Source organism: Polyodon spathula, chromosome 20 (assembly GCF_017654505.1).
Source record: "Polyodon spathula isolate WHYD16114869_AA chromosome 20, ASM1765450v1, whole genome shotgun sequence".
Classification (NCBI taxonomy): domain Eukaryota; kingdom Metazoa; phylum Chordata; class Actinopteri; order Acipenseriformes; family Polyodontidae; genus Polyodon; species Polyodon spathula.
The window spans coordinates 28,155,196-28,182,565 of NC_054553.1; the positions used below are offsets into that span (position 1 = coordinate 28,155,196).

At 40.4% G+C, this 27,370-nt stretch overlaps 2 protein-coding genes across 5 annotated transcripts; both read left to right on the forward strand.

Moving 5' to 3' along the window:
- The first annotated feature begins 214 nt into the window (after positions 1-214).
- On the forward strand, positions 215-17,393 carry LOC121295644 (cholesterol transporter ABCA5-like). Of its 4 annotated transcripts, none has more exons than XM_041220563.1 (39): positions 215-349; positions 1,720-1,851; positions 2,649-2,853; positions 3,427-3,588; positions 3,925-4,022; positions 4,123-4,352; positions 4,752-4,893; positions 5,346-5,534; positions 5,800-5,947; positions 6,171-6,348; positions 6,577-6,635; positions 6,859-6,969; positions 7,306-7,481; positions 7,711-7,830; positions 8,030-8,168; positions 8,254-8,344; positions 8,573-8,712; positions 8,921-9,040; positions 9,221-9,416; positions 9,542-9,711; positions 10,057-10,184; positions 10,281-10,421; positions 10,628-10,741; positions 11,014-11,184; positions 11,531-11,644; positions 12,005-12,142; positions 12,262-12,336; positions 12,770-12,861; positions 13,215-13,335; positions 13,641-13,761; positions 13,942-14,033; positions 14,220-14,395; positions 14,566-14,641; positions 14,878-14,972; positions 15,206-15,325; positions 15,555-15,707; positions 16,289-16,368; positions 16,557-16,612; positions 16,726-17,393. In XM_041220563.1, exons 2-39 carry the CDS (start codon positions 1,747-1,749, stop codon positions 16,864-16,866), a joined length of 4,983 nt encoding a protein of 1,660 aa, XP_041076497.1. In that variant the 5' UTR covers positions 215-349; positions 1,720-1,746; the 3' UTR covers positions 16,867-17,393. The 4 variants fall into 4 exon arrangements, with proteins under 4 accessions (XP_041076497.1, XP_041076500.1, XP_041076499.1 ...); XM_041220566.1 differs by having other exon boundaries at positions 12,265-12,336; XM_041220565.1 differs by having other exon boundaries at positions 10,284-10,421.
- A 4,091-nt stretch (positions 17,394-21,484) lies between these two features.
- Positions 21,485-27,189, forward strand: LOC121295658 (charged multivesicular body protein 6-like). The gene is made up of 8 exons (XM_041220593.1): positions 21,485-21,746; positions 22,847-22,956; positions 23,151-23,238; positions 23,371-23,457; positions 24,522-24,587; positions 24,700-24,780; positions 24,992-25,064; positions 25,436-27,189. Exons 1-8 carry the CDS (start codon positions 21,684-21,686, stop codon positions 25,486-25,488), a joined length of 621 nt encoding a protein of 206 aa, XP_041076527.1. The 5' UTR covers positions 21,485-21,683; the 3' UTR covers positions 25,489-27,189.
- Positions 27,190-27,370: the final 181 nt, after the last annotated feature.

Here is a 27,370-nt window from a genome sequence, read left to right on the forward strand (position 1 = left end):
CAGCAAATGCAAACTGACTGCAAGATAAACCATACTCCCACTCGAGTGGTACTGTTCAGTCCTCCACAGTCCCAGCATTCCGTGGTACGGTGCAAATAGCTCTAACTCTCCCTTATGATTGGCTGTCAGCTAAAGACCAAACATGACAAATCGAACACCCAGAATGTATTTTCGGACTTTTAATTGGCTGGAAACTGTGCTGGCTAGAGCAGTCGATGCCAGAAACGGAAATGCCCGCAGGAAGCTGCTGTTTTGGTTGGCGTCTTATTTGTTTGTGTAAAAATTCTAAAATTCGAGGCTGAGTTTCGAGCAGATTGTATTTAAAGCGCAGCCCTTATTTATTAACACAGTGAGTGCTGTTATCTCTGTGTAAATAACTGTGTTTACTCCCTGCGGGGAAACGTAGCTTTAAATTATTTATTTATTGACTCTCTTGCAAATGGTAGCTGTAGTCGACAGCCTGAACACATTTCCATTGGCATATGCAACGTTTCATTTGTTATAAGAAGTTTTACTCATTAGAGTATTTTGAAGTTAAAAGGTGTTTAGTTCAAAATATAACACAACATTGATATAACGAATTGTTACTGGTATGTAAAATATATTTTAAATTAATTTCTTCGTATTGTTATATATATATATATATATATATATATATATATATATATATATATATATATATATATATATACCGGATGTCAGATTTCTTCTAGATTATAAGTTTACGATAATATTTGATTGGTTCTGGTATTGTTTTATGATACGTGTTGTCGTCTGACTTGTGTTTTAACTAGAATATCGTATTTTGCTGCCATTTATCGTCGGTATCGACCTAACTTCTAGGCTGTGATTTATAAATTATATGTTAAGTATTCTTATTATTGCCGTTATGCTGCTTGAGAAATGTACATTGTTGCTTTGTGTACCATGGCAATCGATATAAAGGATAGCGAATGGTTCTGACCCGGCTGGAACAGTCCAATGAAAAATTCAGATTAATGTGTTGCAACATACATCGGTGGCATATGTATTCTGTTGTCAATTCGGTCCATTGCAAATATACGGTATTGGGATTATCACACGTATACAGTACCTCTTGCTTGCCATTACGAGAATTGTGAAAGCGATGACTTATTGATATAAAAATGAAACATGGTCCAGTAACAGTATACTCGCATGTGGTCAGTCATTTAGAAAGACGGGAGGTCCTGTATACCGTTATTTACAAATTAATCCATCGCCCAGTTTAGAGTCGTGTGACAAGAGTGAGTATATAAAATGTATCTTGATATATATAGTTTATATATATATATTATATATAATTTATATTATTTATTTTTTCTTTCTAGTGCAATTTTTCTAATGTGGTTTTACACCACCTGCTCCATTCTATTTAAAACACAGGACTGTACAAAATAAATCGCCAGGGAGCATTGTATAAAACTGGCTTTGTTTGTGAAAATTATTTCCTGATAAGAGGCTAAAGGAATTCTTCCTTGTTCATTGTATTATACAGTTAAAAGGCAAAACATAAATGCTGTGCTGACTAGGATGATGGCTACAGAATATGGTCTTGGTGCTTTATGTTGTAACTGAGCTGTGGAGGAAAGCCTGGAATGGTCAAGCCCAAGACATCCCATTGATCACATCCCATCATACTCTTAAACCTAGTATCACTCTCTTTCTCTGAATTAGTTGTCTGCCTTGTGTTTTTGCTAGATTGGGAAAAGGGAGAATGCTTGAAGAATGTTACCAGTAAAAGGAAGAGATGCCGGGGTCTGGCAGCAAACAAAAGGCCTGCTGTACAAAAACTTGCTTATCAAATGGAGGACCAAACAGCAGAGTCTGCAGGTAAGTAACTTGAGAAACATTGACAATTGAGAAACAAATATTTATTTCACTTAAAGAAATGTGTACGTAGGTGTCCCTTTTTGAAATTGAATAAGACACTTCAGACTTCAGACTATGTGTTTTTCCATAGCATGCAGTGCCACATGGAGACAAATGCTACAATTATGGTTTCGTTTATTACAACTTAGACTTATTTGTTCATATATTTGAAGAAATTTTAATCAATATTACATGTAGGATGGCCCTCCGCATCTTTGAATTTGGCCCCTCGGCTGAACGAAAAAGAATCTAGCAGGCAACTTATTGTGTTAAAACAGTGTTATATATTAAACGTAAAAGAACGATTTAGCAGTTTTCCAGGTTAGTTTTCATAGAACCCAGAGCAAGTCAGTTTGCTAGTTTAAGCATTATATCTACACATGTTGTCTCTTTTACCACCCCTTTGCCATCGGGCTAATGAATTTGTTGTTTACAAAGGGTGCCGTGCTCCTACTGATAGAGACTTGGGAAATGAAGAGTTTTATTACCATGTCATGCATTGTTAATGGGGCTCTTTCATCATTTAATCTTTTCTGTCCTCAGGGAAACGTTTTAAAGTGTTTTCAAATCTCAGTGATGTAGATTACAAGGAATGAAATAGATAAGTAGACTTTATTCAGGTTGTTTTTATTAAAGATGCTTTTTTTCATAATCGATTTGAAGGCTAGCGGACATTAATATCCATTGATCGGCTACAGTGCGATGTATAATTCTGTTAGGTAAATGCTTAATAAAGTATTGTTTCTTTCTCTTTGCAGGAGCTGATCCTGCCTCTGCTGTTGCTGGGGCTCCTGATTCTCATCAGCACACTGCACCCCCACGTCTATTACCACGGCATCTCCACCGTGGAGCTGGAGCGCCAATACAGCTATGACCCGGAGCCAAAATACCTGGGATACACGCCCAACAATACTGTTACCAATCACATTATGGACAAGGTGGCAGAACATTTAACTAACGAAGGTGGGTGCGTCTCAAACCCTATGGACACTCCTTGTCTCCCTGCCATAAAACATACCACTTTCAGACTGAGCAGAAAACTGTTTCCTTATAGGTTTTGTCAGCAGTTGCCAGTGTAAAAGGTTGCATCTGAAGACTGTGCAGCAGTGAAGAGCAATAACAGTTCAAATATTTTTTTTAGACTGGAGAGAAATAAGTAATCGTCATTGATGTATTTACTCTCTATATATAAATGTAACTGTGGAGGACAGTTATACCCCACAACCCTTGCAACCTGAACTAATTCTGTGCTAGGACAATAAGTAAAAATCATGTATATAGAATGCATATTCACACAGGAGATGGGTGATCATTCATCACAAAAGAGAGTCCTTTTGCTATCCTCTTAGTAGAAAAGAAGTCCTTTTGTACAATACACAAGTTACTTTTATTTAAATGTAATATTAGATGATGAATTTTTTGTTGATCATCATTAACAATAATTTAATTCTCAATTGCTTTACCAGGTATCAAAAGCCTTACAGCCCATGTACAATTGTTTTAAGATTCTTTCTGAAGTGTGTGTTGGTTACGCAGGGATTGAGGTGGAGATGTTCCACAGTGAGAAGGCCTTGGAGAATGCCAGCCTGCACGATCAGTCATCCTGGGTGGGTGTGGTGTTCCAGAGCTCTTTAAGCTACCAGCTGCGCTTTCCCTACAGTTCTGTGCCACTGCCCAGCGACTACACAGACTCAATCGGTAACTTCGACTAACAGTGTATTACTTTTTGTGGTGGTGGGGTGCAGTGAATGCTCTAGTACTTAGTGAGATACACCTGCTGAAGTGTTTCTCTTCTCTCTGTAGTCTCTATGATGGTAATTATGTTCAGGAAGCATAAGTCCTTGCAAGGAGTAACTATGTGATGCCACCTTCTTTATCCTATTCATTGATCTGTGCTGCAAAGCTTTCAGATGAGACAATGGACTAGGAGTTAACGGTCCATGTTGCTTATGCGGCATAGAGAAAGAGGTGTGGTAAAGACCCTCACTGAAATTACAATGCATAATGTGCCAATCTCTTCCATTCCTTTCGCAGCCAGCTGCTTTACAGACAGTAAATCGTGCAAGGCTGCAAACTACTGGTACTCAGGATTCACCAAACTCCAGTCATACATTGATGCAGCCATCATAGAGGTCGGTAGCGTTACATTGTTGGGGTCGGTAAGCCTCAATTACATTTTTTTTCTTCTCTGACACTGAGAGTTTTGAATTGGAACCCTGTTTCCCTTGGCAGGTGCAGACCCAGCGGGAGGTCTGGAGGGAAATGAAAGGGCTACGAGTCGTGATGATGGGCCAGCCCGGGTCAGTGGAGGTCCAGAAGTTCCCTCACGCGCTCATCTCCATCTACCTGGTCCTGGCGTTCACGCCCTTCGTGTCCTTCCTCATCGTCAACGTGGCGGCGGAGAAGGAGTGCCGCCTGAAGGATGCCATGGCCATGATGGGTCTGCGCGACTCTGCTTTCTGGTGAGCCGGCAGTTTGACTACTGAGGTGGGACAGAGGAGCCCTGAAGATTGAATCTGTTTGCAGTATATAGTGGGGTTGGACGATAATTACATTTTCAATTCTAGATTTGCGGCTAAAAATTAACAGCTTAAATTCAGGTTGTAAGACGTCTTAAATTATGTTTTTACCCCCATTAATTGTGAATGTGCCACAATACGTTTGCAGTTTTATCATGCTTTTCTCATGGTTATACTGTGCATTTACTGTAGCGTACCCTGGTTTACCATGTTTATTAATGTGCTTTACCATATCTCCCTGTTCCGTACAATGCTTACCTATACTTTACTATGAAATATTTTTAAGCATGTAGTGTGAAACTGAGCCTCTTGTTAATGCTGTGCTATTGTTCCTTGCTGCAGGCTGTCCTGGGGCTTGCTGTATGCTGCCCTAGTCTCCACCATGTCAGTTCTCATGGCAATCATCTCCACATGCACCTCCCTCTTTCCCAGCAGCAGCTTCTTTGTGATCTTTCTGCTCATTTTTCTGTATGGGATATCCACAGTGAGTACCTTGCAACGGTGGGAAGGAAGATACAGAGGGATGAGATGGGTGATGAGATAAATACAGCATGTATAAGAATGATATGCTATAGCTTGATACCAGAAATAGTCAAAAAAGGGATCATTCTAGTACAAGAAACACCAAGACCAAATTAATTGCCAGTACTATTGCGATACACAAACCTTTTGCTTCTTACAAAATGAGAAATATAGATGAGGTAAATTTAATGGCTTTGGTGTACACCAATCTTTTTTTTATTTTAGAAACTTGCATAGCTTGTGTTGCACGGCAATGATATCACATTAGGATAAGCTATTAAGCTTTAATTATTCGTATTCCTCTCTACATTCTAAAAATAAAATGTATAGTCAAGGGTGCTGTGTGAACAGACTTTCCTATAAATTATGCTCTATATTAAATATAAAGGTCTGTTTTCCTGCTTGCTTTCCCAGATCTTCTTTTCCTTCATGCTGACACCCCTCTTCAAGAAGCCCAAGTTCGCCAGCACTGTGGGCTCCATGCTGACAGTAGTGTTTGGCTGCCTGTCTCTCTTCACTGTCCTGATGAAGGATTTCCCTCAGCCGCTGGTCTGGGTGCTGTGCCTGCTGTCTCCCAGTGCCTTCTCCATTGGCATTGCACAGGTAAGATGTGACATTGGAGAGCTGGGGCTGATGAGCTTTCTACACAAGACAGGATAAATGTATTAATGTCTGTAAAGGAGTGCAGCTAACACCCAGTCTTCAGGTCTGGGATTGGATGCTATTTATAAAAATGTAATGTACTTTTTGTGTAGCAAATTAGTGTGGGAATAGCTTTAGATTTAAGAACAAGAAAAAAATGCAGGTATCGTTAGATTAAGACATGCCTGGTTCTTAAGTCGTCATTAAACTGCTTTGTGTTTTTTAGGTGGTGTACCTGGAAGCTCAGGGAGATGGAGCAGTCTTCTCCACTCTGTCCAATGGCCCCCACCCCCTTTTCGTGCCCCTTGTCATGCTGGTGCTTGACAGCTTCCTTTACCTCCTGCTAGCAGTCTACCTGGACCAGGTCTTACCAAGTACGTGTGGGGTTTAGAGCACCTCTGTACTGTACTCAGCCTGGGACATGTATCTACCATGATATCACCTTCTTTAAATGGACGTTCGCATGGTACTGGACTGTACTGAGATGAAGTTGCTCAGTGGGGTGTCTAGAAGATGACTTAGCCAGTACAAGTTAGGTGCTTTCTTTCTCCCAATAGTGTTTTCAGTCTCTCGCTGTGTTTGTTTCCCTGCTCACAGGGGAATATGGAATACGTCGGTCCCTCCTCTACTTTCTGAAGCCGTCCTATTGGTCCAGACACATGAAGCACTATAAAGAGGTCAGTTCGCGGTTTGAGAGTGAGGTAAACGGCGGCCCTCCATCCAGCGAGTCAGTCGAGCCCGTGTCTTCAGAGTTCCAGGGGAAGGAAGCCATCAGGTAAAGATGTACCAGATTGATTGTTTTGAAATTGCTTCTTATTTTACTTGTAGTACTTAACTCCTTATATTCTGAGATACTAGCGAAATGGAAAGAAGTGTGAAAACAAATGGCAGCCTTTTAACAGATCTATTGTACATTGCTGGAACAAAGAAAACATGATTAAGTGGATAGGGAGTGTGTGTTTTTGTAAGTGAATAAGAATTGTTTAATTTTTTTTTTTTTCAGAATTAACAATATTCATAAAGTTTATAAGGAGAAGGACAGCTCTGTTGAGGCACTTAGAGGTACGAGGGTGTTACTTATCCTTCTCGCACCTCGTCTGGTGTTCTGCTGTGTTTGCATTTTGTTCAATATTGAGTGAAAAGAAAAGGCCAGGAACACACAAACACACACACACACACACACACACACACACACACACACACACAAAAAAAAGTTGACTTGGTTGCAATTTTACAATCTTACAAGTATATTATGGTGAATGTCTGATCTCAATTCTCTGAGTAGGCTTGACGTTTGACATCTATGAGGGTCAGATCACAGCCCTGCTGGGTCACAGTGGAGCAGGGAAGTCCACGCTGATGAATATTCTGTGTGGGATCTGCCCTCCCACTAAAGGTAAGCAACACACAGCCAGGCATTCCTGTTAAATTGCAGCATTATAACACTTATTACACATAATGAATTGGTTTTAAACCTTTATGGCCGAGTACTGTACAGTAAGAAAAAAAAATAATTAAAAGTTTTACTGTGGATTCTGGATAAGCAGCAGTGGATACTAATGAATTACAACAGAATAGATGTTTTTCTCTAGAACATGTATAACAGCAATAAAGCTAGTAAGTGGAGAACATCTTGAGATGGATTGCTGGCAATATTGAGCTAATGCAGTGTTTCACTACAGTGTCCAGTATACAGTGCATATTGGGTGGTTCTAAAGTCTTCTCTCGACAGGCTCTGCCATGATCTATGGCTCCCCAGTGTCTGAGATTGCAGAGGGGCTGGAGATGCAGAGGCTGGTGGGAATCTGCCCGCAGTTCAACATCATGTTCGAGGTGCTGACTGTGGAGGAGCACCTGAGGATCTTTGCTGCCATCAAGGGCATCCCCCCGGGCGACATCAATAGAGAGGTGAGGGGGCAACCTGCAGAAACACACACACAGATGTAAGATTGGTCCAGTGTTTTACCTAAAGATGTAGCAATCATGATGGTGACCCACAAGCCACCCAAACCACTTTCTACCTGGACTAAAGCTAGCATGTATTGGTTAAGGATTTAGGAAGGGAGCCTGCATTGAGTAAGGATGGGATGTAGCTAAAGTGAAATATTGAGCTGTGTGTTCCTGTTCCTCATCTCAGGTGGCCAAAGTGTTGAAGGACTTGGATCTGGAGAAGATCATGGACGCCCAGGCCAAGAACCTGAGCGGCGGCCAGAAGAGGAAGCTGTCTGTGGGCATTGCCATCCTGGGGGACCCCAAGGTGGGAAATGCATTCTCCGTCCTCCACCTGTTGGTGTTTTCTGTGTGTGTTTTGTTTTTTATATTGTTTTTTTTAACCCTCTACAGTGGAAAAAGGTCTTGGATGGATAGATAGATAGAGCACGTTTACAAGATTCCGGGTAGCATTAGTAAGACGTGTGGAGGTTTAGATCAATAAGACCACTCCCCTTTTTTTGTAGATTCTTCTCCTGGACGAGCCAACGGCAGGAATGGACCCCTGCTCCCGGCACCAGGTGTGGTCTGTGCTGAAGAGCCGTCGGTCGGATCATGTTACTGTACTCTCCACCCACTACATGGACGAAGCTGACATCCTGGCAGGTACAGGGGAGGCATAGGACATAATAATATAAAGCAATCCTCTGGGTTACCCATCTCTCACCTGCTCTCTTTTATATTCCTTTAGATCGTAAAGCTGTGATCTCCCAAGGACTCCTCAAGTGTATTGGCTCCTCTCTCTATCTCAAAACTAAATGTGGGGTCGGCTATCACCTCCGGTAACTCCTTCCAGTTGCTTTTCAGTACAGGCATTGTGTTTTGCATTAACAGACTGATGAGGGGTTAGATGTGTAACTGCAGGTTGATCTGTTGACTGCAACTCCACATCTTTTAGCAAGTTACTTTTTTTTTTTTTTTTTTTTTTTTTTTTTTACTTCTTTGGCATCCACAGCCTTGCCTTGCTGTATTAATACCATTAGTAAATAATAATGTGTTTTCTTTCTCAGAATGTCAGTGAATGAGTCATGTGACACAGACCACGTGACCTCATTGATCAAACAGCATGTCTCTAAAGCACAGTTGTCACGGCAGCAGGAGGCGGAACTGACATACACTCTTCCCTTTGAAAACATGGACACTTTTTCAGGTATAAAGTGTTGGGTACAGTATCCTTTACTATCAAAGAACCAAAAATGTTAGGCAGGTAGTTAAAATATACAACTTGGAGACGGAGGGGGGGCACTAGTGACAGCCTTGATAAAAGTAATTCTTCCATAAGTATCAATCATACATTATTCTCTCAGAGAGAAGCCCTCCATAACTCCCCTGCTTTGTTTTCAACTTTTCTTCAACAGGCCTGTTCTCAGAGCTGGACAGCCAGCCTAATCTTGGAATAGGAAACTATGGTGTTTCCATGACAACACTGGAAGATGTTTTCCTGAAGCTGGAGGCTGAGGCCGAGGTCGATCAAGCAGGTAATAAAATCTACCTGTCTGATCGTGTGTCTCTGTATAAACTGCATCCTTATGAAACCCCAGGTTCCTTATATCTGTCCACCTCAATTTGTAAATTCTTGCTCCAAGTCCCCCCTGTAAAGACCCCCCATGCTCTCATGTTAAGGCTTCATTCATGCTGTCCTCTCGCCCATGTCCCAGACTACAGCGTGTTTAACCAGGAGCAGGTGGAGGCGGAAGGGGACGCCTCCTCTCTGGACGACACTGACCAGCAGCTCCTTGTCTTCTCTGACAGCAAGTCTGAGGGTGTCTCTGGGCACGCTCTGTGGAGGCAGCAGTTCCGCACCGTAGCCAGACTGCACCTGCTCAATCTGCAGAGGGAGAGGAAGCCCATAATGTGTGTGCCAGAGTACATGTGTGTGTGTGTGTGTGTGTGTGTCCTGAATTACTTTTTTGATCCTTGCTTTGTACAATTGTGTATGAACTGACTGGCCCCTCTGCACCGATCTCTCCCCTCTCCAGTCTGGCTCTGTTCGTCATCTTCCTGGCCTCAGTGCTGGCTCTGTCCCTGATCAGTGGCAATATCCGAATCAACGCTACGTCCCGTCGGCTCTCCCCAGACCTCTACCTCCTCAGCAGCAAACAGCCGCTTTCCAAGTACGCGAGCAGCCTGCTGCTGCACAATGCCACCGGTGAGAGGCGGGAGAAGGGCAAAAACACTCAGGAAAGGAGGAAATGAAGTAGAGCGGGGGAGGGAGAACATTATTTGAACCTGAACTTGATTGTTTCATTCAGAAATAGCATGTGATTCTATGACATTCCAATTCCATATGCTCTACACACTATACTTTGTATTCTACTAAACTAGACAGAGCCAAATGACATTCAAACCCATCAGTCCTTTAGCAGAACACCTGCTGCTGGGATGGCTTTCAGTCAATGCCAATGTAGAGATTAGAATTAATTTTTTTTTTTTTTTTTTGCTCTTTTTATGGTGGATTATGGTTATGAAAGTACTTTTATGTTTCTCTTGACAGACTCGAGTATTGATGACTTCATCCAAAATCTGGAATCACAGGATATTAAGGTGGAACTGCAGATAGGAAATGATTTCATGGCAACTTCCCCACATAGTGCCGCCTTTAACATTTCAGGTTCCAGTAAGGTAAAATGTCCAGATCTTATTTTTACATATGTAACAACGTCTTAAAATGAATGCCTGGTCAGTGGGGTTTATGACCTTGTCTGGGTGTATTTCTAGCAGCACTACGAGTACACAGCTGTGTTTAACAGCACCAAGGTACACTCCCTTCCTATGCTGCTGAATATCCTGAGCAACGCTCTGCTGCGCAGCCTCAACGGGACCGGCCGCATCGAGACGTGGAGCAAACCCTTTGAATTTGTGAGTCAACAACCAGGGATTGTTACTGGGAATGGGAGTCGAAATGCTTAGAAGCACAGTCCTAATTCTGAATGGCGGCATGTGGATGTACGTCACGCAGTACGGTTTTTCATATATCCAGGGATCTGCTTGCCCGATTTGTCCCGAAAGAAGTTGTTAAGGACATTCTTTTGCACAACTTAATACATTTTTATTTTATTTCCTAGAAAATTCCTGAGGCTCTATCGAACGCCCTGATCTACATTGAAGCGGTTCTGCTTGGAATGCTGGCAGCAGGAATGCCAGCCTACTTTGCCATGGAACACACACGGGACCGTGAGGTAAGAGCGCAACGCACATGCAGGAGTCATTCTTCTCGAAGTTATTTCCTCTGTCAAGAATTGGCACAGATGAATTCACACAGAGACTGTAATTCTGAATTAGTCTCACAACTTTGTTTAGGAGGCATAGTGTGTGCAGTATACTGTGTCTGGTCTTGCTTACATTAAAACCTGGAATGGTAAATTAATCCCATAGGGGAGCATCGTCATTCTATTTCTGTATTCATCTTTACAAGTTCCTTCCAGCAACCTCCCTTTCTCTTTCTCTGAAGATTAAGTGCCGTTCCCAGCTGCGAATCTCAGGCTTGGTCCCGTCTGCTTATTGGTGCGGTCAGGCAGCTGTCGACATCCCCTTCTACTACCTCATCCTGATCGCCATGACCAGCACTCTCTTCGCCTTCCACTCGGAGGAGCTGCTGCACGCTGGCGCATACACCTCGGTGGTGAGTCGGTCACTGCTGTCATTGACCAGGGAACACTTAGTTACATTAACATTTTTGCACAGTTTGTATAAAAGTTCGAAAATAACTCAATTCCAATAACTTGGAATGTGTATTTAATTGCTTAGCTGCTTCAAAACTATTTCATGCAGCTAAGAGGGGGGAAAAATAGCTACCGGTGCTTCTGATTCTCCTACATTTTCACCCCATACCCTGTTCTTTGTTTCTCTCCCCTTTTTCATAAAATATTATGCGTTTTGGCTCCCTATTTTTCAATATTTTAGATCTTGTCTTGTTTAAGAGATTGTTTATCAAAACTAGAAAATGTTTTTGTTCCTTTTGTATTTAGATCCCGTGTCTGACAGGCTACGGTCCGGCGATGATCCTCTTCACCTACGTGGTGTCCTTCATGTTCACTCGCGTCCAGAACAACCGGGATTTCCTCTCCGTCGTCTCCATGTTGGTGAGTAGAACTCACTGGAGGTGCTGTGGATCAAGCCAGGAACATTCTCCCAGGAGGATCTGAAAATCTTCTTTGATTTGGGTCATTCCATGTCATACAGTTTTTTGTTGTGGATCTGCAGGAATGTAAATAAAATCACGGCAAAAAAATGTTCTAGAGATTCCAAGGATTTGCATTCCTGCATGTCAGCGATGATGACATGTATGTTCTTGGGAGAGTTTTGCTACTTTTTTTTTAAGTTATGGATATTGTGTGTATTGCATCGCAAGACCTGCTCAAAATGTGAGAAACAGATATAGTACCTACACTTAACAGTGATGAAGGAAACGCTTGTCTTCCTGTTGCCTTTTTATCCTGCAGGTCTGTGTAGTATCTGCTTTCCTGGTTCAGCTGACCTATGTGAATGAAAACCAGATCGTAGCCACAATTCTGCACAACTGTTTGTGCTTTTTCAACCCACTGTACCCACTTATGGGCTGCCTCAACTGCATCACCAAGGTATGCTGTAGCCTCTAAAACCACACGTCCACCTGGAACGTATGTATGATTACTGCTTCTTTTTCGTTGTATATACATTGTGGATTTCTTAATCATGCCTGGTTGTTCTCTGTCCCTAGAAGACTTTTACTGACATGAGCGTTTATGAAGACACTGGAACACTGAGTAGAAACATGCTGGTAACCATTGTTTCGGTGAGATAGCCGCTCCACAACTTTCTCTCCTCTCTCTCTCACACAGCCTTGTTGTCTGTGATTCCTTTAAAATGTGTCAAAGTACTGTATAAGACAATGCTTGCATTAAACTATGTGTCTCTTTCCTGCTTTCAATTTGGTTTGAAATGTGGGACCGGAAGGTTGTCATTATTTTAAAAACAATGTGCGTTGTTACTTCTAGTTTTAATAATTTAGCCACTGACATGATATAAAAAAATTCTGGTGGGAGATGTGGCATTGTATGCTGTTTGCTTACTAAACATTTTAGTATCCCTAAATAGTTTAAGATAATTTGCATACGGTATTAAGAGCAGATGCAAGACAGGCAAGTTGACTCAATTGCTGTGGCAACCCCAGTTGTATCAGTTTTCTATCGTGCAAATTCAGAAAATGTTGTATCTCCTCTCTGCAGCCCTACCTGCAGTGCATCTTTCTTCTCTTCCTGCTGCGCTGGCTGGAGATCCGATACGGAGGCAAGACCATGAAGAATGATCCGCTGTGCAGGTGAGTGCTGAACCCAACTCCAGTAGAGCTGCTGAAAGGCTTAGTCATTGCCAGTATCCATTCATAGCGGTGTTTGTAGAGCCCAGACCCGGGTTAAACTAATGCCATGTGAACTACTGGATTGTGAGGGCACATGCCCGGGCAGTTTAACAACTGTTGTTATGTACACGTAATGTATTCAGCATGTAGAGGCAACTCCTATGAGTTACATTGTCACTCTCTGCTGGATTATTATTATTATTATAATTATTAATTAGTCAAAGTGAATTGGAGACCATGGGCAGTGTCAAGTGACTGCAGGGACCCTATTGCCTTTGTTTACTGGAAGGGATGGGTGTTTTGTTCTGTTTTAGGATCTCCTCTGGGAAGACGAAAGCACAGAGGAACCCTGAAGAGTCCGAGAACGAGGACGAGGATGTCCAAGCAGAGAGGGCGAGGGTCAAGGAGGCACTGAGCTGTCAAAGCTGCGAGGAGGTAGAGCCTGGTGTAGTGTGTCATAACTTCCTCTGTGTGTGTGTGAATGGCCATTCCTATATGTTAAATACCAGCTCTATTGTGTCCAAAATTATTTTATATTTGAATTCTGTTTTTTTCCTCTAGAGCCATAAATACGTGCTTGAAGATGTAGTTTATATATAAGCCCAAAATCAATGTTTCTCTTTTAGTACAGCGTGATTTTATACCACAGTTAAAACGGTCTGTGGTCGTTGTGGCAAGCAGGTTTCCAGGGGCGAGATGAATAACTGTCTCGGTGGCTCTGCGGCTCTTGTCTCCCGTAGAAACCAGTGGTGGTGGTGAGCAGCCTAAGGAAGGAGTACAGCGCCCATCATGACGGTTTCATCTTGAACACCAAGAAGAAGAAAGTGGCGACTAAAAATATCTCCCTGTGCGTTCGGAAAGGTCAGTGCTGCGGAATTTTAAACAAGTTGTAAAGTCATCCCTATGTATGCCAGTTAAAATACTATTAAATTGTGTTTTAATAGTACTGTAATATATCTGTTTTATATCGGTAGATAAGTCAACGGGTACATTAGTGTGCTTTTGCCTCTTGATGCTAACAAGTGGTTGCTTTGCCTCCAGGGGAAGTGCTGGGTCTGCTGGGTCCGAACGGAGCAGGGAAGACCACTACCATGTACATGCTGGCTGGAGAAACTGAGCCCACAGCAGGACAGGTAATCAGAATCAGTTGTCAAACTGTTTGTATATTGAGATACTCTGTACATTTAAATTCTTCTACCTGGTCCTCTTGACAGGTCAGGTATAGACAGCACACAGACCCACCCCCCTTACCTACTCCACCCTGTAGTGCACACTGTTCCCTGGCACAGCCCCTGACACCCTGGCTTGTTGTTTGGCAGGTGCTGATGGGCGATTACTGCACAGAGTTCCGCCAGGTGGACAGCCCCCTGGAGTACATCGGCTACTGTCCGCAGGTGAACCCGCTGTGGCCCAAGATCACCCTGCAGGAACACCTGGAGATCTACGCCTCTATCAAGGGGCTCGGCCAGAATGAGGTTGCCGGCATCATCAAGCGGTAAAGCACCCCGACCCCACTGTCTGCATTACAGCTCTGATAAACAAGACTTTATTGAATGTTATTGACAGTCTGCTGTGCGAAATCCATTTGATTTATTTATTTTCTGTGCTTCCTATGAAATGTATTTGAAATTATATGTTGTAGTAATAGTTATGTTCTCTTTACAGTGTTGTGAATGCACTGGAGTTGAAGGAACACCTTCAAAAGAAAGCCAAGAATCTCTCGGCAGGAATTAAGAGAAAGGTACAAGCTCTAGTTTGAGCTCCAATCACATGAGCTCAATGCACAAAGAGAAACCCAGAATCTCCTCCTCCTTTTATGTTCTCGTCTCACACTGTTTAGAGATGCTGTTTCCCTGTTAGCGAATACTGCACACTGTCTCCCCATCCCTCAGCTCTAACCTTGGTTCTTCATACAGTACAGTGCATTGTTGTTTCTGGAATTTCGTGGGAATTTGGCTTTGTGTCTCTTTGTTTCAGCTGTGTTTTGCCTTGAGCATGCTGGGTAACCCACAGATTGTGCTTCTGGATGAACCTTCAACAGGAATGGACCCCAAAGCCAAGCAGAGGATGTGGTGAGCATCATTTACATGAAACAGTGTTCAACACTGGTAAACTGAGAGACACTTCAAACTAAGATAAGCAATATTTGAGTAGGGTAAGAAAATATTTAGCTTATCAGAGCTACTTTACAGTACTGTGTTTTATATTTCACTCTGAAACAGCACATCTACCATTGAACGCAGAAATTCAGATGGTATTTGTCTGTTTTTTTAATCTATCCCTTGCTTATTCTTTCTGCTCGTAGGAGAGCTATCCGTGCAGCATTCAAGAACCGACAGCGGGGGGCGATACTCACCACCCACTACATGGAGGAGGCCGAGGCTGTTTGTGACCGAGTCGCCATCATGGTGTCAGGGCAGTTGCGGTAAGGGCAGGAGACAGCTGCATTTAGGTGTGGCAGAGGGTGGTTGCAGTATAAAACAGAGAGGATCATGTTAAGATTGTAAAGAATGGGGTGGGGGGTCTTTTTTGTCTCGCCAAAAAAAAGAAATCCAGATGGATTTACTTAATTTACTTAATTTACTTGCCTGTTGCTGCAGTTTATGAATGAGGACAAGCAGTGGCACAAAAGTGAAAAAAATGTGTTTCTGCAGGTGTATTGGCTCCATCCAGCACCTGAAGGGAAAGTACGGCCGTGGGTACAGCCTGGAGGTGAAGCTGCAGGAGGAGATGACAGGGCTGCAGCAGGTTGATCCCCTTCACAAGGAGATCCTGAGAATCTTCCCTCATGCAGTGCGGCAAGAGAGGTACAGTGCGGCAGAGAGTGGGTGTTTTTATAACTGTCTGATGCTTTTAACACTGTTCTGTTTCTTTTTAGTTTACTGCAACAGGATCCATTGGTTTCTGTTTCCTCTGGTAATATGAAGCTATGGAGGAGTCCGCCAAATAAATTAGTAGTACAGGGATAGAAATAACTCCTGTTGCATAGCAGTTTAACCCATTCCAGGTTTTACTACTACTTGATTAGCCACAATGTATAGGTAACACGCTCTGGTGTGTCTTCTTAAACTCATAGTAAAAACAGGAAGCAAACTGCTATGCAGGAGGAGTCTTATTTCAATCCCTGAAATCATGTGGAGACATTTTTTGGAACACTATTTAAAGGATCTTCAGATCCCTTCAACTTGTTTTAGCACATCCAGGAACCTATTGTGGTAGCTATTTGGAGGGACAGATAAAATGCCCTTGGGAACTATCCAGGCTTTGTGTTTGACACCTCGGCTCTAGGATCTGCGATTACAAGAATATCAGCTGTGGTGCCCTGGTTTAATAACAGTGCACAACACACAGGTTTGAGTAAACTGTCTCTCTTTCCCTTCTCTCTCAGCTTTGCCACTCTGATGGTGTATAAGATCCCCATGGAAGATGTGAAGTCACTATCACAGTCCTTTTCACAGTTGGAAAAGGGTAAGCTACCTGCAACAAATAAATCCCAGCAAAGAGTTTGATCCTGTAAAAAGTTTGTGCCACTTTGTGATGGGGGGGGGGGGGTTGTGAAGTCGGTATTGTACAAAATATTTTGGATGCAAGCCTGCATTTCAAGAGTGGAAACAGAAGGCTCAGTACATTCTGTTTTTTCATGTTTTGTTTTACAGCAAAAGATTCCTTCCATTTTGAGGAGTACAACTTTTCTCAGGCTACACTGGAACAGGTATGTTCTCATTTTTATTATCATTGTTTAGTAATAGAGACATTTGCATCTTTTAATTCCAGAACATTATATTTACTTCAATACTGTCCAATTCACCTTACATTTTCTGGCAGGTGTTCTTGGAGTTTGCTAAAGAGCAGGAGAATGACGAGGAAGAGATTGGGTCCCTGAGCACAACGTTTCAATGGCAGAGACTTCAGCAAGATGAGCTGGTGTCAACGCCCCACTCGGACAGCATTGTCCACCAGCTTTAACCTCTGGAGCCGGAATACTGAACTCTTTTCTATTGATCTTGGATCTCTTGTACTTCTCTCTGTGTGTATTGAATTTGACAGCTTTCAGATCTCCAGTACTGAATTATTTCTGTTCAGTTTGCTGGCATCGCTGCAGCATTTTATTGGAAATAATGCAGGACAACTTTTCTTTTGGTTTATGTTTTGAGAGGATCTTCAAATGTTCTCCCGCCCCCTTCCTAAAGGAGATACACTTGATTGAATGCACTCTCACCCTGCCAATATGAGTGGATTCGTTTCAAGGAAATGACAGCCTTTTGAAACGAGCATGCATGCTCAAAGGGGCTACCCTTTATATCTGGAATAAACACAGTATATATCATTTTCATGCCACAATATAAAATGGCACAGACAGCATTAAATCCAGCAAGGTGCGACGATACTGCGGCTGCTACAGAAACACCATGCATTAAGAAAAATCGCATTAGGTAACAAAAGTATCTTAAAGGGGAATTGATTTCAGCCTAAATACTTCACTGTTGCCATATATATATATATATATATTCTATATATATATATACTATATATATATATATATATATATATATATATATATATATATATATATATATATATATATATATATATATATATATATAGTGTGTGTGGTGGATTGAAATGCTGAATTTGTATTCGTTCAGTTTCATCAATAGTTCTTGCTTCAGCCAGATAGTGTCAGTCCTATACATTTGTAAGAGTCACTTGTGGATGTACAGATGTAAGGATTGAGGTATTGTCAAAGTATTAAACGGTAGGTCTTCCCTTGTGTCCACTTGTAGTAACAAATCATTGCTTTCTCAGTAGTGTGGCGCAGGAGTCACGGTTTGTAAACAGCAGACTCCTTGCAAAGATGATTGAAACATATGGCAGAGGTGGAGCTTGTTATTCTTCGCAATTCCTTTTTGGTGTTGTATCCAGTATGAATAACTCTGCATCCATAGTCTGTAATTGCAGTAGTATCACTGTTTGTTAACCTGTTCTGCAGAGTCCCCTGATCGTTCCATTTGCAGGGCAATGCAGCCATTGCTTTTCGGTTTTTCACAGAATGATGTGTGATATTGCAGAATATTTTGAATACATCGATGCAGGGCTGTTAACTATGGTTGTCTCAAATTATGTGGTACAGGAAGGTAATATTTTATGACCATGTGTTTTTAAGCTTGGATCTTTAGATTGTAGCTGGATAATTGGGGAATGATGTAATAACACATTTGGGGATTTAAGCCTGTTAAGCCCTTGGTTATATGTCTTTACTGGAGTTGGACCCCTGCTCAAGCTGATTTATTTTATTTTTATCTCCAGCTATTGTAAATGTTCATTTGTTTCTGTTGGTTTTTTACTGATTTACCATCTTAGCCCAGGTGTTCAAGTCCATCCTGTGTGTTCCAGCTTATATTGGAGTTAAGGGTGAAAAAAATGAATATTTTACTTACAACTTGTTCTGATGCGTCTCCAAGGTGGGTGGAAAGTACTGTGTTTTATACACCCAGTTTTGCTGTGTTTTATGTTTGTTTTAAAAAGGAAATTGCACTATTTGCAACTGTCCCTCCTTCAATTCTGGATTTCTGTTGAATGGAAAGAAATAAGCACTGCAGACCGCGAAGATACTTTGTAGTTTTGCACATGATTTTAATTGAAACAGCATTGTGTGTCATCATTTAACTAAATGCATTTAACTATTATATAAGCTGCTATTGTTGTTGTATACTTTGTTCCACTGTAGTAATGATAGCCTGTTTTTAATATGCTTTTGTAAAATTACATTAAAATGCATCTTTTTCTTCTTTCTGCTCAGCCAGGAGGATTGAGCTTATAATTGAGGGGGGTTTTATTCACTGAGGTAATTGTATGAGGTGACTACAATATAAGGACAAAGTGAAAAAGGTAATTGACAGTAAAATATGTTTCGTCTATATTACTATTTTTATTTCTACTTATGATTATTTTGTACAGGGAAGCCTGTCCTATTATCAGTAAGCTAAGGATTTTTTTTTTTAAAAGAAACTGGGCCTTTGAACCCCTGGTTGTTGCAGTGTTTATTTTTTAAAACTCTGTACAAGCGCTGCACGTTTACAAAGCTGAGGGGAGAATTTAAATCCAGTTCATTCTTATACAGATGCTGTCTTTGTGAACCTTTTCTCTATCGGAACACAGAGGTGATAGTGATTGTGGTCATGATAAGTTTAAGTGGTTTTATGAGGTGAGTTGTTAGGTAATGTGACATTTGATTACAATATGCAGTTGATACAGTTAACCACTGATTCAATGAAGTGTTGTTTGTGGTATATTTACATTCCTTCCCCATTGCTTTCTTACTATATCGCATTATCATTATATCGATATTATCAATAAAGAAACAAAAAAAAAACACAATTTATATTGGAAGACAGAGAGGCCTTAACATCCAGGGGTTATTCAAAGAATGTTTATTCCAAGATGTTTAATAATAAATAGTTTTGATGTTGTTTCTTTAATAACAACGTAGAACAATTTGATTGTCACATTTTATTTTATTGTATTAATAAAAACACCTTGAAAAAATATTCTTCAAATCCCTCACAGCTGAAAGCTTTGTGAATGACCCAGAGACAGGGGCCATACTGTATAGTATAGTACTTCCTCATTAAACACTAGAGTGGAGAGTACAGGACATACAACAACTGTGTTTTAGATATTTGCTGTAATTAGAATGCATGGTATTAATAATTATCCTGCGTAAACGAAGGACAGACTTACTTGCTCCAGAGCAAAGGTTGCAGAAGTCTTTTAAAACTACTAAGAAATTAAAAACTGACCTGGGTCGATAGAACCTAAAACCAAACACCCCTCCCACATGCAATAGGGTTCATGAAAGGGTACATCTCCTTCATGAATTATTTCATCTAAAAAATAAAGAGGGTGCAACAACTTCACAGAAGTGAGTGTTTAAACAGAACCTTTGAAAGAGTGCAGATTGCATTCAAAACTTTTAAGTACTGTTGTTCTATTTTTGTGTTTCACAAAATCTGTGGTATCCTGTTTGAAATGTCAGTACCTGCAATGCACATGTTTTAGTTGTTTGGTGTAACCTATAACCTGTATGATAAACACTATTGTGTGTTCATTTTTAATTTTTTCCTTTTAACTGTGTAATACTGTTTTCACAAATGTATCTGGGTGATTTTAGTTATTCCAGGAGATCTGGGTTTTTACGTCTCACGGTTCACTCCAGATCAATGAATCCCAGCACTGTCAATTGTGAAATAAATTACCTGTGATCCTTCAAATAAACACTGCTGTGTTTGCTTGGACCTTTTTTGTTTTAATATTGTTTCATTTCAGAAAAATCCATTTCAGCTCTTGGCTTACCTCTTAGTAGTTATTTCAGGAGACCCACATCCTTCTTTTATTTATACACTTTGTATTTCTCATCAGTTTTTACTTTGTGGTGTTTGGAACCCCTCCCACTGCTCTGAGCTTTTCATGAAGCACTTCTGCACTGTCAAGTTCTAACAGGAAGGGAATCCAAAAACTAAAACCAAAACAAAGAGGAGAGGGCCCACTGCAGACTACTGTACACTCAGAGACTTTTCAAAGTCAGGGTGTTCCATGTCAGGCGTCACAGGTAATATTGTATATATTGAGCATTAAAAGAAACTTATCACTATTATAACATTTATTTTTGAAAAAAAAGAAGGGTGTATAAATGATGGACACTGACTAAATATTTTTGGTTTCTTTTTAATCACTCAGTCATTCATCCTTGACCATGATATGCTTGAGTGACTGTGACTGAAGCACATGCACTTAATCACCTAATTAGCGAGACACTTGATTGGACTCTGGATATGGAGTGATTTCAGCTTTTCAGTTCCAAGCTTGAATAAAAGCAATAAAGAAAATCACAGAAAAAAACAATATGCCACGTCTGTCAAAGAGCAGCGCCTTCATGCAATCGGCATGTTGGAGGCTGGACTTGGGCAGCGTGCTGTGGCTCACCATCTTAGGTGCTCAGCAAGTTTCTTTTGTTGCTCAAGTATAGGTGATAAGTTTCTTTTGATGGTCAGTATATTATGCCAGCTGCTGCATCCCATTGACTGACTGTGCCACACTATCATCTTCTTCTGTGTTCCTCTTTGCTGAACCCTTACATATATGGGGACAGATTTAAAAAGAACAATCTGTTCTAGTGTTTATATGGTGCCATGTGGAAGATGCAAATTGATGACCTCATATGAGGATGCAATACCACCCCCCCCCCCCCATCAAAGGGTAGAAGAAATTTCAGACATTGATATCTGAATGTTACAAAGGTTCAGCTCTATTACGATAAAAGGAAGCAGTGAAACAGTACATAAACCACTGTTATATTAGGAACAGTGTTAACCTTTATAGGATGCATTTCAATTCTCTCGTTTATTTATTTATTTATTTATTTTTTGTAGTATATAGTGGAACCGCATCCATGTTGTAGCATCACTGTACCTTTTCTAAGGATTGAAATACTGTGTTTTTTTTTTTTTTTGTTTGTTTGTTTTTTTTTTTTCCGAATTCGTCTTTCTCCCAATCAGTCCGCTGGGGGAGGAGAAAGTAGCCACGTTGGTCCTCTTACGGCTACCGTACTTCCTGTAGTGCTTGCGGTTTGGGGGAGTTTGTGAATTAAAAGAAAAAGAAACATTTGCAGCATAATAATATATTAACATAAGTAATATGAAAGTGAAAGAGAGAGCTACAGGAAAAGCGTAGGGTTTATAAAGCGTTCCGAGAGGTCTGGAGAGCGGCGGGGATGCGGCTTCGCGATGGGAAACATTTTCGGCAGAAAGAGACGAACCCGAGTCACAGAGCAGGACCGAGCAGTGCTGGCAAGTGTCTTCAACAGTAATCCATGTTTAACACTAGAAAGAGTAAGAGAACTGAAATAGCAACCTGGTATCACAGAACAATTATATTTTTTTAAAAAAGTGGGCTAGCAGCAGTAAGGACAGGCTTCAGGTATGAAGGAAAATCTCCTAAAATATTCTAAATGTATCGGCCGCTGTGAAACATACCTCCAGAATGAATAAGGCCTAGACTAGGCAGATTATACAGATTATGAGAGATTATTCCAATCTATTGAATGGGACCAGCGCATGGATAACACCATTTAGTTAGCAGAATCAATCTCCGATTATTGTAAAAAGAGAGACGCATGAAGATACAAGTATAATCGAAACTGCTTTTACAGATTGGGCGTCAGCATTCACCGATTATTGAAATATCATCGTTTTGTGTTTTGTTTGTTGTATAAACTCGCCCAAGATCTCTGGCTATTTGGGATGTAACATGTGAGCTCAGACTTGTTTTGAAAACACAGAGCGTTATCTATTACGAAGTAGCTGTCATTATTATTCGTAGATGCTGTCATAGTGATCGTTTTATTAGGAGCTCCCCAGTAAAGTTTCTAGTTCCAAAAGGGGAACATTAATTGTCGAACCCGATCTGGGGCTGTCATGGTGAAAACAGAGACAATCCTTCAATCTCTTCGAAGTCGTGTGACAAGAATTCTGTGAACCCTTGTTCATTGAACTCATACGTGAAGGAGGGTGTCCTCTTTCAAATGTGTGCCAAAATACAAAACCATCGATAATGAAAATGATTAAATAATAAAGTAATTACAAGTATTGCTATTTTTTAATGTAATATTTCAGAACAGTTGAGTTATAGATGTATTTTTTATATTAAAATCATTGACTTGTATTACTAGAAATCACCAGTAATGCTATAGATCTTCAACTTAAATATGTAAATAAACCAAACATGTTGTGATTTTGAAATAGACCACACAAGGTCCTGAACTGGAAGAGCCACATATGACTACCACTGGTTTGCACTAAAGAAGAGATAATTATCAGTAACTTTTTCAGGTTTGTTACAGCCACCACATTTCTAATGGCTCTGTGTGAATATCCTCCCTTTCCTCCAGCAATTAAAGCAGCAGAGAGATAAGCTGAAGCAGTACCAGAAGAGAATCAACCTGCATCTGGAGAAGGAGAGACTGCTGGCACGGCAGCTGCTGCGAGATGGAAGGAAACCGTGAGGCCTTTTCATTGTATATACAGTACTGTGCTATAACAGAACAGCACTCGGTCACTGCGCTTCTGCTGTGGGGAAAAAAAATCTGTCTCGCTTAGAGAATAATGAATTCAGCTGCAGATGTAATAATTATATGTTTCATTTAAAAGGCACTGTGACAGCGTTCTAAGTCTTGATTTCTATGTGTGCTGCAGGAAAGCATTGCTATTGCTTAAAAAGAAAAGATACCAGGAACAGCTTCTGGACAAAACAGAAAACCAGATCAGCAATCTGGAGCGCATGGTGAGTAGACGTCTGGCCTGGGACACACTCTGCCAGTCACAGAATTTGTTCGTTTTCTTCTTTAAAATAAATAAATAAATAAAATAAAATGCTATTTTTTTTTTTTTTTTTTTTTTTCTTGTTTTCTTTCAGGTTCAAGATATTGAGTTTGTCCAGATTGAGATGAAAGTCATTGAAGGGTTAAAGATTGGCAATTCCTGTCTAAAGAAGATGCACGAGGTACTTTTACTTTCTTTACGAATTTGTGACGGGCAGGTGTCATATGCAATATGTGTTTCATTTCCATTAGGACAACAGGTATTTACGTTTACTGTGGTTTTGGATCAGGGGGATCTTGCCCAGGTAATCTGGTGGCAGTGATTATGTTGTAGTTGTTGCACCACGACCCATATTTATTTTAGGTTTGTAAACTATCAGATTGCCAGAGATGACAGTGTTAAGTTAGTGTGTGAATTGATTAATTCTGTGTGAATGAGTGTAGCTAGATCAAGGGCAGTACAGATTCAACAGTGCATTTCATTCGCATGACTTGCTTTGACCTTGCTAGGGTGGGGACATAGTCATATGACCCTTTGCATTAGCTTTCAGAACACAATGTCTCAATGAGCTTAAAGGATTAAAGCAAAGTCTTATTGTACGCTGCAGCCCAGGGATTTAATTGCAGATACTTTCTGCCTAATTATGTTTACCATTTCAGTAAAAAACAAAAAAACATAAAGTGTGTGTGTGTGTGTGTGTGTGTGTGTGTGTGTGTGTGTGTATATATATATATATATATATATATATATATATATATATATATATATATATATATATATATATAGTACTGTGCAAAAGTTTTAGGCAGGTGTGAAAAAATGCTGTAAAGTAAGAATGCTTTCAAAAATAGACATGTTAAAAACTGTGTGCAAGTGTACCTAGAAGAATTGATGTTGTTTTGAAGGCAAAGGGTGGTCATACTAAATATTGACTTGATGTAGATTTTTCTTCTGTTTACTCACTTTGCATTTTGTTAATTGTTAAATATAATCTATTAACATGTCTATTTTTGAAAGCATTCTTACTTTACAGCATTTTTTCACACCTGCCTAAAACTTTTGCACAGTACAGTGTGTGTGTGTGTGTGTGTCTATATATATATATATATATATATATATATATATATATATATATATAAAAAACAGTATATATGATCCTGATCCTCAAAGTGACAGCCTTTAATAGAAAAAATGTAACCTGCTTATATATTCAGTTCTGTAAAATCAATCTGTGCTTGCTTCCAGGTTATGTCTATTGAAGATGTGGAGCGAATAATGGAGGAGACACAGGAAGGAATAGATTATCAGAGGGTAAGTAACCCTAAGGTGTATCAAATCGGGGTATTTTTGCAAATGCCTTGTAAATAGGTTTGCAAGCTGTATAGAAATCTTCACAAAAAGCTTTTTTTTTCCATCCTTGTAGCAAATAGACGAGGTGCTGGCAGGAAGTTTAACACAGGAGGACGAGGATGCTGTGCTGGCTGAGTTGGAAGCTCTTACTCAGGTCTGGGTCATTATTGCTAGAGGGTGGGGTGTATATAACTTTCATCCTTATCCAGCTTTCTGAGTTTGTCTTTGTTTTTTGTCCTCGTCTGCTGGTATTGCACATACACGTTTACATTATACATCTGTCAGGGTCATCTGCTTTTTTTTTTAATAATACCTTGTTTTGTATGTCTTCCCGTATTCCAATTGCAATGCATGTTTCTTGACAGGGAGAAGAGGAGGTGGAAGAGCTGCCAGAGGTCCCCACCGAGCCCCTCCCCAAGGTCACAGACACAGAGCCAGGTACCTGCAAGGCTTCACACAACTGAGTCTCTTCACAGTGCTACCTTTGTTCATATTTAGCCACTGGAAAATGAACACTTTGACAGTTTTAAAGCTGGCTTTCTGTTACTGGCACTTACTGTTCTAAACTATGATGATAAAGAATACATTCGATTCTTCAACACTATTACATTTTATATCTACAGTGTACAAGTTCGCAATGTACTATTTATTCGGTTTAAAGGAAGCTCTTGATTTGCTGATATTTGACCACGATGAAGAGTAGTGTTGGCCATGTGGGTTGGGAAAGAAAACATCTAAAGATAGTTCACCTCTTTTGCAGTATTTACATAAATGTCCTTTCGTGCCATCTTCTCTGTTTTGTCTTTCAGGAATGGAGAGGGTCAAAACCAAGCCTCAACAGGAGCTGTTGGCAGCTTCGTAACGAGCCTGCTTCCCTATCCATCTTCCCAGTCCCCTTCTGACTCTCTCCCAGATTTTGCTATTACTCCATCTTATCTTTTTATTCCAGATTTTGTTTTGTTTTTAAGAACAGATGTCTCACTTCTGTATTTTCCAATTATGATTATGGCTTCCCCTATTTAGGACTTGGCGGGTTTGTCTCCTTTGTGTAGGGTTTTTTAAAGCAGTAGATAGGTTTGAGTTTCTTAGAATGACATCAGCCTGTCCATGTCACAGGTGTGTTAATAATGACAATTCAGTGGGAATGAAAATTCAGAAATGTAATGGGCAAAGAACGTTTAATTATGTTTTTAATCGCATTGAACTCACTTATTGCCTGCAGTTATAATTAAAAGGCAATGGCAGTATCTAATCATTGCTAACGAAAATTTGTTAACGGAACTGTCATTTATCATATCAGTAATACAGCATGCCATGCAACTACGGTTATTCTTCTCAGAGGAAACTTTTTATGTAACGAGAGACAACAAAGTCTGGGAAAGTGCAGGAAATAAATTGGTCAGCTATTCATTTAGCCCCCACACCTTCGCTCATATATGTCATATTTCATACTGCATCTGCAGCCGTCCATTTCTGTCTTCCTGGGTACATATTCATTCATTCAGTCGTGCACAGGTGAATGCAAATTATTTACTGCCAAGTTAATTCTTTTAGAATACTACCCTTTTTTTTTTATTGTAACAGACTGTATTAAAAGACAGTTATAGCAAGTGCAGTATCTCCACAGAGAACCACTAGGGGCCTCTGTTTCTAACACTCCTGTCTTTTTATGAGTCAGTAATTGACTGGGGGTGAGCTCTATGGGGAAAGGGCTCTACTGTTGCTGATAATTGCATTGCCTACTGCGTAGATGTTAATGATCATATGACATTTGATAAAGAAGTGCAAGTGATAATTACTCCACAATGGGGACAGCGCCTCATCCTCTCTTAAAAGGGCTACGCAGGGTCATTATCCTCAAATAAATACATTGCAGGGTTAGATTTCCTAAGCTTTTGCTCTAGTGCAGTTTGAATATCGCAGACGTTTTAAAAACATCTGTATCATAAAACAAACAAAAACTGGTTGTCTTTTGTTTAGTTTTTTAATACCTTGACTACAGTAGCATCTATTTCCAATAATTAAACCACCGTTTTATGTAGGAGAGATTTTCTTTTGCTGGATTCTGTACTGATGTATTCGGACGCACTTCGACTTTGTGCAGGTCAGTAAATTAAATTCTATTCGCAATTAATTGTAAAGTAAAAAGAGAGGTACAAGCAGCAGGCAGAAACAAACGTAGAAAAAAACTGCTGTTTATCCTCGCTGAGGACAAATCTGAGAGTAAGCATCATTCAGTAAAGTAATGGTCACTAGCTAGTGCAAAACAGAGCTGATATTATGTAGCAGTAGGTTTTGCGTTCGGGCAGCTGCATCTTTTTACATGCGTCTGGGTGAATGTGCACTTTTTACTCTCTAAGCAGTTGTTACCATCCTGTAAAAAATAATGTCCAAATGTGTTTTTATTGTATTATTGTAACCCAGCTGTGCTTATGGAGGTTTCCCTTCAATACAGTTCTTACTGAGTGTACCATTATCAGGTCAGGTGGACATTAGGAAACAGTCTAGGGGATGTCAGTTTTTTGGTATGCTCCAACAGTAAAAGTATTTTAATTGTTTCAAACATGCATTGTGTGTTTGTGTGATTTCATGGTTTAACTGTTCTTGGCCCTCTTTGGATAACTAACAGAGCCTCTAACTTCCCATTCCATCTGTACACCTTTGGAACACAGTCTCCAGCTCCAGAAATATGTTTGGTACTAGACTTTCTATTACAATTAACTACAAAACGATTTCATTTTATG

Bases quoted from the DNA above. Each gene is read 5' to 3' on its own strand.
- LOC121295644 (XM_041220563.1), top strand. From the start codon at position 1,747: ATGTTACCAGTAAAAGGAAGAGATGCCGGGGTCTGGCAGCAAACAAAA. The intron at 8,169-8,253 runs GTACAGGGGAGG...ATATTCCTTTAG, and splicing joins CGAAGCTGACATCCTGGCAG to ATCGTAAAGCTGTGATCTCC. The intron at 14,973-15,205 runs GTGAGCATCATT...TTCTGCTCGTAG, and splicing joins AAAGCCAAGCAGAGGATGTG to GAGAGCTATCCGTGCAGCAT.
- LOC121295658 (XM_041220593.1), top strand. From the start codon at position 21,684: ATGGGAAACATTTTCGGCAGAAAGAGACGAACCCGAGTCACAGAGCAG. The intron at 24,588-24,699 runs GTAAGTAACCCT...CCATCCTTGTAG, and splicing joins AAGGAATAGATTATCAGAGG to CAAATAGACGAGGTGCTGGC. The intron at 24,781-24,991 runs GTCTGGGTCATT...GTTTCTTGACAG, and splicing joins AGTTGGAAGCTCTTACTCAG to GGAGAAGAGGAGGTGGAAGA.